Raw genomic sequence first — 9,179 nt, forward strand, 5'->3', positions numbered from 1 at the left:
ATTAATTTTTACTCTTAGAAAAACAATGTAAGATTCTCATCGTAAAGTGGGAGAATCATATTCTGACTCAGCTTTTGTAATTTAATTATTGCTCAAATATACAATAAGAAATCACTTCTCTATTCCAATTTACTCCAAACCCTGTAATTAAGGGGATCCGAAAACACATTCTCAATCTCTTCAGAAATTTTATTATTTAAACATAACTTAAATATTAAACAGTTCAAATAATCGAAGCAGGCTCACAAGATGCTCAATTAGACCATATTCAAGCGAGTAAGCCCCCTCCACACACAAAAAATAATAATAATAATAAACAAAAATTTGAAAAATAATCAGAATATTAAGTGACAGGATCATGTGAGTTCATTCCTTGATACCTTTTAATACTATTTTTTTCTTACACCCTTGTTCCCTAACTTTACTGGGAGGGAAGGTTGTCCCCCTCCTCAATGTAGCTGGAGTTTGTTGAGCTAACTGATCATGGACCAAACAGATGTATAAACAGAAAGCTCATGGACCAAACAGATCATCACTCTCTCCCTAATAACTAACATGGTGGAGAGTAATAAACAGCCACTTCTCTCTCCCAAACACTCAAACACTTCTATCTCTTCTTCTTCTTCTCCTCCTCCTCCTCCTCCTCCTCCTTCCTCCTCCATCAATGGCGATGAAGAAGGAGACATTAAGCCAATTGGCAATATCAAAGATTTCATCAGAGAATTCTCAGCTGAGTCGAAAAAGCAGTTGTACTTGGCAGGCCCGGCCACCTTCATTGCCTTGTGCAATTGCACTCTCTTGACTATTACTGAAGTCTTCGCAGGCCATATTGGAACAACTGAACTTGCTGCTATGTCTGTTCAAATTTCTGTCATAAGCGGATTCACTTCTGGCATCTTGGTAAGGGTATTACGATCACATTCGGTGTCAGCAATGCTAGAAACACTAACTAATATACCGATAAATAGACACAAGATATGCATGTAGCTCCATCACTTCGGTGTGGACATTGTCTTGTGCCTAGTTAGTATATTTATTAATATATTAGTTAGATCGATGACTTACTAGAAACAAAATATGTACATGGCTTCATCACTTGATGTAGACATTGTGTCTAGTTAAGTCTCATTTGACAATTACATAATTTAGGTAAAATGTCAAAAGGCTACTATAAGTAGTCACATCATTTTTTTACATTTTTTGTATATCTTTTTATAAAAAGTCAAAATGTTATTAAAATAGTTTGTTCCCAAATAAAACCTTAATATGTTCATCGATCTAACTAATATACCAATAAACATGCTAATTAAGCAAAAGATATGAATGTGACTCCATCACTTAATGTTGAAATTGTATCTAGTTAATATATTCATCGATTTGTATATTAGTAAGCCTCCGTTTGGCAAGGGCTTTTTCAAGCTTTTTTGGCTATTTTAGCCATAACAAACAAAACATCACATTCAACCCATAATCATTACATTCTTCTCTCACAAAAAAACTCAAAAAAGCCAAAAAGCCAAAAAGCCCTTCCCAAACCAAGCTTTTAAGCCCAGGCTAAAATAGTCAAAAAAGCCAAAAAGCCAAAAAACCAACCCACTTCCCAAACGGAGGCTAAGTGTTTCTAGATAATTTATTTCTGTTTGTTTAGCTGATTGTTTCTCTCATTATAGGGCTGTTTGTTTAGTTTATAGAGTTGGACTTATGATTGGTTGTTTCTCCCAATTGACAAAATAATAATAATAATACTGAATGATTAAGTTTCATAATTTCCCATTGTCATTTATTATGAAAAAACAAAATTTCAATGTTGTGATTATTGATACAACAATGATTGAGATTCCTTTTTTTTTTAAGATCTCACAACCCTTTTTAGATCTCAGATCTCAACTATTGATAGTGTGGACCCCACATACATGAGTGGGTCCCACACATACATGGTTGAGATCCAAAAGAAGTTGTGGGATTTCTAAAAAAGGAATGTCAATCATTTTTCTTATTAATATGTGCTCCTCGACGTTAAATTTTTTACTCTGTTATTGCCCATATTTACATCATACCATTGACAAAGTGATTTGAAACAGTTGGGCATGGGGAGTGCACTAGAGACCCTTTGTGGGCAAGCATTTGGAGCTGGGCAACTAAACATGCTTGGGATCTATGTCCAGAGATCATGGATCATCCTCATCACCACAACCCTAATCCTCATGTTTCTCTACATTTTTGCCACTCCGATTCTGATCTTCATCGGCCAAACTCCTGAGATATCAAAGGCAGTTGGGGCATTCACGGTGTGGATGATTCCCCAGCCATTCGGTCAAGCGATCAACTGCCCGCTCACCAAATTTATGCAAATGCAGAGTAAGATGATGGAAATGGCCGTCATAATTGGGGCGACAACTGTTTTTCATGTTTCCTTTTGCTGGCTCTTGATGCTGAAGCTGGAGATGGGATTGATTGGTGCAGCCATTGTCGTAAATTGTTCTTCGTGGTTTCTAACTATAGCTCAGTTGATGTATGTTTTCAGTGGATCTTGTGGTCGAGCTTGGTCTGGATTTTCATGGAAGGCTTTCCATCATCTATGTGGATATATTAGGTTAACCCTACAATCAGCTGCAATGCCTTGGTGAGATATCCCAACTTGTATTTTGTCACATTTAATCATATATTGTTTTTAACAACATATTGTTTTTGCAAGATTTGTGCAGCTTGCAAAGCTGGTATGCTACAGTGGTTGTATTGTTTGCTGGATATATGAAAAATGCTGAACTTTCAGTGGATGCTATGTCCATAAGGTGTATTCTACCATCCTAATTTGTTTTTTGTGTAATTTTTTTTTTTTTTTTTTGGTGGAAGCAACTCCTTACAAATTGAACCTTAATAATCAAAAAATAAAAGCAAAACACATACTCCTCTACTTCATAAATTACACCAAATAGGGCAGCAAAATTTTTTTGAGCAAATTACACAAACCTTCCCTGACCAAACTAAATTTAATGCTTTGTTTGTTTTTAGCAAAAAATATTTTCTACATTTGTGGTATGATGAAAACGAAGGCCAACAGAAAACGTTTTTGATGATCAACAAAAAATAAATTTATTTAGGTGAAAATATTTTCCACATTTGAAAGAGTAGAAAACATTTTTTTTAAACTAAAGTCTTACCATTACCACCACACTACCACCGCAACAACCACCACCATCATCATTCATACCACCTCCACTAATACAACTATTAGCACAACCATTAATACATTAATTTCATAATAGCAACCAAAATAAGAAAATATGTTCCCTATAAAACCATTTTTCACAAAAAAATAAAATAAAACAATCCTAGAAAAGCTTTTCATTAGAAAATGTTTGTTGAATGGAGCATAAATAAAAGTTTTGAGGGTGAAAAGTATAATTTATCCTAATTTCATTATTCCTATTGCTAATTGTTGCTCTATTATCCAATGGGTTTTGCAGCATGAACGTATGTAATATGACATCCGTGGTAGCCGTGGGATTCTGTACCTCCATAAGGTTTTATACCAGAAATTACCCTACATGAATTTTGGCTACAACTAAAAACAAAAATAAATAAATAAAAGAAAATTTATGGTCTCACATGATTTAAATAAATGTGCAGCATAAGGGTGTCGAATGAACTAGGGGCAGCACACGGTCGCAAGGCAAACTTCTCGGTGGTGGTGGGTGCAATATATTCATCTCTGCTCGGTCTTGCTATGGCTCTCATTCTGATGGTCACCCGGAATCAATACCCAGACTTGTTCTCAGACAGTGTACAAGTTAAACAGCTTGTATCTGAGCTCACTCCACTGATTGGAGTGAACATTGTCATAAGCAGTGTCCAAGCTAGTCTCTCTGGTACTTTTATTTTATGTTTTGTAATATGTTTTCGATCTCAGACCATTTTTTGTGTTTTGTGAAATAGGGGCACAAATGACTGAATGAAAACATTGTTGCAGGGGCAGCCATTGGAGCAGGATGGCAAGCATATGTTGCATATGTGAACTTTGGGTGCTACTACTTGTTTGGTGTTCCACTGGGACTTGTTTTGGCTTATGACTTCAACATGGATGTCATAGTAAGCAACTCTTCTCTCCCATATTGGTTAACAATGGGTTTAGTATCCTTCAATACCCACTGTTTACAAGCCAAACTTTAGAGGTGAAATATATCCTATGAAGCACCCATACTTCTAAAGGGAATCATATCTGTATCTTAAGGTGAATTCTATCATATGAAGCACCAAGACTTTAGTATTGTGTACGGATATAATACTATCGTGCTCAATGCAAATAAGTTGCACTTAAAGAACATTATAAGTGAGTGAAACCGGCAAGCAAGCAACATGCTAATAAGTTGCACCAAGCACCATCCTTTGCAAGTCAGTTTAAAGAATGAATTATCACCCTATGAATTTAGAGATATGAATATAAACTCCTAGGCACTATCCCTTGCTAGCCACTTTTCACGCGTGTAAAGAAGCTAAGATGCCTAAAATGAGTAAGAGCAGAGGAGGTCATGAGATATTAAGTGACAGGGTTTTGCTATATACTGAATATGCATTGCTCAGTGAACATATGTTATCTATCAAATTTACTTGTGCTAAAGATCAAATTCCAAGCTGCTAAAAGCTAATAAGAATCAAAAAATGTTTTAAGGTTGTTTTGTTATTCTCATAAATTTTTTCCCATTGAAAATTTTTCAGGGAATATGGTACGGAATGGTATCAGGATTATGCCTACAAACATGCTTCCTACTCTGGATGATTTACAGAACCAACTGGAAGAAAGAGGTAAGCGACAATAGTCTGTATACAGAGATGTTTTTTTTCGAAGACATAGCTACACATATGAACTTTCTTTATAAGGTTAAAATGATTATCTTATTAGCCACCTAGTAGTTTATATTGAGAAAGATTTACTAACGAAAGACTTTCATACTGGTGCAAACAAATACAGGCATTCATTGTGGGAGACAGGATAAAAGAATGGCGACGGAAAATTGGTACCAAAGAGAATGATGAAGAAAGTAAGAAGTAAGATCAGGAGGTGCACGGAAATAAGTCTACAATTTTGAGAAAATTTAACCATATGAGTTCTCCATATATTGTCGCTCTAATTCTAAGAAAGAACGTCACAATGCCTATCAACCACCTAGCTCAATAGGTAGAAATGACTCTCTGTGTGTTTGCGCACACACTTGTCTTTGTTCCTTTCTCTTTCTATTTGCACCAAAAATTAAATTCTTCATCAAGACTCCACCAACATTAACATGGCATAGGAGTCAAAGGAGGCACAGGCACAATAGAAATCACTCCAAAATAAACCTCTGAAGAGAATTTCAAATAAAGCATGATAGAAATTGTGTCAATTCATGTGAATACAATTTTTTTAATTTTTTATTTTTTTGCTTGTAAGAAAAAAAACACTTCACATCGACTAGTTTTCTGAATAAAAGAGTTCACTATAAATTTAGTGCAAACAGCAGACAGAAAATGAGTGCACTACCTCCTAACAAGAAATTTCAAGACTCCCAATTGTGCAAGTATTCATTAAGATTTACTAGAATTTTCACTTTCAAAAGCATAAGAAAACAAACGACAAAGAGACAGATTGGTTTGAACACTTACCACCAACCAATATATTGTGCATCATTTTACTTGCAGGAAAAACAAATAAAAAAATCAGTTCACAAACAATATCTTCAGTCTAACCCATTGGTAATGCAACACAATTTGAAGTTGTGTATGTTGACACTACTAAGTACATATGAAAGACAATGAACAACACAAATAAAAGTTCAATGATTAATCACTCCGTAAATTAGATCCTAATACGACATGGAAAACAATGGATTGAAAGATTGTCACTTCGCACAACTAAATAAGCCTTGATGACGTCATGGAATAGTTGTTAGGCTGAAAGATCTGAACAAACCCACATTGAGTTAGCAAACAAACCTCAACTCTAGTGCCAGTATTTCAAACTTCAACACTCACACTGGATTTCGACATAAAATTGTTACAATTCAACCATTTCCTCCAATTTTTCTTTCTTTCTTTCTTTGTTGTGCACACAGTATTACTGGTTCATTATCTTACTCAAATCAATTGACCCATTTCAAATAAAGACTATTACAACTAAGAGCATCTCCAATCCTCAACAAAATTTTCATCAAATTTGAACTTGATGAAAACATGGCTAAAGGTGTGCTCAACCATTTCATCAAGTCTGTATCAAATTATTGGATGAGCAATTTTGTCGCAAAATCAATGATGAACCAAATGATTCACAAAATTTCCAAGAGTCATATTTTTACTCAAATTAATGAAATTTTAAAAAGAGTAAGGATTGGAGACCATTTTCTTTCATTAAAAAAAAAAGTAGTTAAAACAGATTTAAGTTTAGAATTTTTAAAAAGATTTGATTGAAAAAAAAAAACACAAGTGAGCATCTCCAATCCTTCGCCTTTTCTTTCATCAAAATTTGATGAGAAGTGTTCAAAAATCATCTCCAATCCTTTCATCAAAAATCGATAAAATCAAGGGAGCGTATTTTTTTCATCAAATTGAGAACTCATCAAAGCCTTCAATGAATAAAATATAGAAAAATGAAGCATTGGAGAAGATTTTTTTCATCAAATTTGATGAAACCACTTGGGATAAAAAGGGGATTTTTAAAAATATTTTGATGAAAATTTGATGAACAGATTGGAGTAGTTCATATCAAATCAAAATTTTTACTCAAATTTGGAATCAAATTAGATGAACAAATTGGTGAAGGGTCGGAAATGCTCTAAGGATCGTAGCGTTCTATATCAGATCAGAAATTTAACCGAATTTTCACCCAAATTTCGATGAAAAAGACTAAGGATTGGAGATGCTCTAACAGATTAAGACTTTGCTTTCGCAAATTGAAAGCCTGCAATTCATCATCCAATTACGATATACTAAAATCAACTCATAAAAAACCACAATCAACATCACCAAAAAAAAAAATTTGAAACCATATCCATATTGCATTGCATAATCAAAATCGCATCAAATCCAAATAGATCCAACATAAACCACAGTTATTTCAAAAACAAAATACTTCAAATTCAAAAGCAAAACCAACCTAAGCAGTAAGCACAACAGCACCACCAGCCTCCTTGATCTTCTTCTCAGCAGTCTTCGAGACAAGCTTGGCCTTAACAACAATCGGCTGAGAAGCAGGCAAAAAGCCCTTGCCGAGGACCTTAAAGTAGCCGAATTGCGAAACATCGATGACCGGAGCGTTGTTGGGGGAAGCCTTGTCCTTGATTTCGTTGGGGACTAGAGACCAGAGCTTGTCGATGTTGACGATGGGGCAATGGAACTTGTTGCGGAGCCTGTGGAAGTACCTCATGCCGACCTTGCCGAAGTAACCTGGATGGTACTTGTCGAACAGGATTCGGTGGTGGTGCATACCTCCGGCGTTTCCACGGCCTCCGGGATGCTTGCGGTGTTTTCCGATTCGCCCATGGCCAGCGCTGACGTGGCCTCTCTTCTTCCTGTGCTTCTTCAACCTCGTCGTCATTGTTGCTCTCTCTCTCTCTCTTCTCTCTCTCGCGCGCTCACACAGAGAGGCAGCGTTTGCGGCAACTGAAGCAGAATGCTAGGGTTTTGGGGGTTGATATTTTTGTTTTGTTTACTGTTTTGCCCTCCGGGTTTCTTGTGAATTACTGGCTGATTGCCAGGGTAAAGAGGGAAATGTATTAAGTGGGTTGTTTTAAATGGGCTAAAAATTTAACATTTCAATTGAGGGTTTTCTGAGCCTGTCCAAAGTCCACTAATTGGAAAAGTCTTAGCCCACTTCGATGACATTTTTGTTTGGTTTTATTTTTAGATTTTATGTTTTAATTTAAAATAAATATAGTGAAAATATATTTTCAAAAGATGTTTTATAATTTTTTTAAAAATATTTTTGTCAAAAAAAGGGATTATTTTTTTTAAAAAATTATTTTTTTTAATCAAATTAATTTTTAGTTTTTTTTTTTTTCACACACAGATTCTTTTTTGTGTGTTGAATTTTTTTATGTTGGGTAAATTACACTTTGTCCCTTTTGATTTAAAATTTTTTTTTTCAATTTGACCCTTCATATTTCAAAATTTTCTCAATTTACTCCTAAAATTAATTTTTGTTCAAAATTAAAAAGAAAATGCCATGTTAGCTACCATATGATATATATATATATATTATATTTTGACATTTGGATTTATGTTAAAAGTGTGAATTATATATAATAAAATATTTTTTGTGCCACGTGCTGTCCATGTGTTATTTTCTGTCTAAGTTTGAACATAAGTTAATTGTGAAGTAAATTAAGAAAAACTTAAAACATGAATAGTCAAAGTAAGAGAAAAAACCTTTTAAGGGTCTAACATAGAAAGAGCAAAGTATAATTTACCCTATTATGTTTGGTTATGTTTTCAATTTTTATTGAATTGTTTTAGTATTTTAATTAAAAAATTATATGAAAATAAGATCATTGATAAGTAAGGGTGAACATGGTTTGGATTGGGATAAAATCAGGACCAATCCATTATCTACGGTTCTTAAAAAATTAGAACCAATCCAATTCGTTTAAATCGTAGAACCAATCCAAACCAATTTGTTTAAACACGGATTGGATCGGTTTAGAACCACGGATTCATATAATTAAATAACAAAAAAATATATATAATATTTTAATTTCATAAAAACAAAAATATAGCATCAAACAAAAACAATAAACAAAAGTAACAAACAAAAGCAATAAAATTGGATACACATTACATAAAGTAGAGTTCTCCTTTGTATTAAAACTAAACATAGCATCAAACAAAAGTAATAAGAAAACTGGTTTAACTTTTATATAGAATAAGAAACGATATTACGTGGGAAGGTCTATAATATAAATATAGACTATTTGTATACGGTCCAAATCGGTTCTAATCTGGAACCGTAGGGTTCAATCTGGAATCGATCCATGGCCTGTAGATTTTTAAATTTTCAATTCGGAACCGAACCAAGATTCAAAAACCTAATCCAAACCTATCAAATTATACTCAAGGACGGCCCTGGGCATGGGCCAACCACGCAATGGCCTAGGGTCCCTCAAAATAGACCCAAAAAAAGGGTCCTCTCTCATTATGGTTTAGTATAATAT

At 34.3% G+C, this 9,179-nt stretch overlaps 2 protein-coding genes across 2 annotated transcripts; one reads left to right on the forward strand and one right to left on the reverse strand.

Annotated features, from left to right (window-relative positions):
- The first annotated feature begins 417 nt into the window (after positions 1 to 417).
- On the forward strand, positions 418 to 7,634 carry LOC114311858 (protein DETOXIFICATION 29). Its single transcript, XM_082871403.1, has 8 exons — positions 418 to 900; positions 2,082 to 2,623; positions 2,706 to 2,792; positions 3,468 to 3,524; positions 3,631 to 3,869; positions 3,971 to 4,089; positions 4,717 to 4,803; positions 4,970 to 7,634. The coding sequence occupies exons 1-8, from the start codon at positions 556 to 558 to the stop codon at positions 5,048 to 5,050; spliced, it is 1,557 nt and encodes a 518-aa protein (XP_082727529.1). The 5' UTR covers positions 418 to 555; the 3' UTR covers positions 5,051 to 7,634.
- LOC114311859 (large ribosomal subunit protein uL15x) lies at positions 7,009 to 7,782 on the reverse strand. Its single transcript, XM_028258033.2, has one exon. The coding sequence runs from the start codon at positions 7,565 to 7,567 to the stop codon at positions 7,127 to 7,129; it is 441 nt and encodes a 146-aa protein (XP_028113834.1). The 5' UTR covers positions 7,568 to 7,782; the 3' UTR covers positions 7,009 to 7,126.
- Positions 7,783 to 9,179: the final 1,397 nt, after the last annotated feature.

The sequence above is a fragment of the Camellia sinensis genome, chromosome 5 (genome assembly GCF_055761805.1).
Source record: "Camellia sinensis isolate YWXY chromosome 5, ASM5576180v1, whole genome shotgun sequence".
Lineage (NCBI taxonomy): Eukaryota > Viridiplantae > Streptophyta > Magnoliopsida > Ericales > Theaceae > Camellia > Camellia sinensis.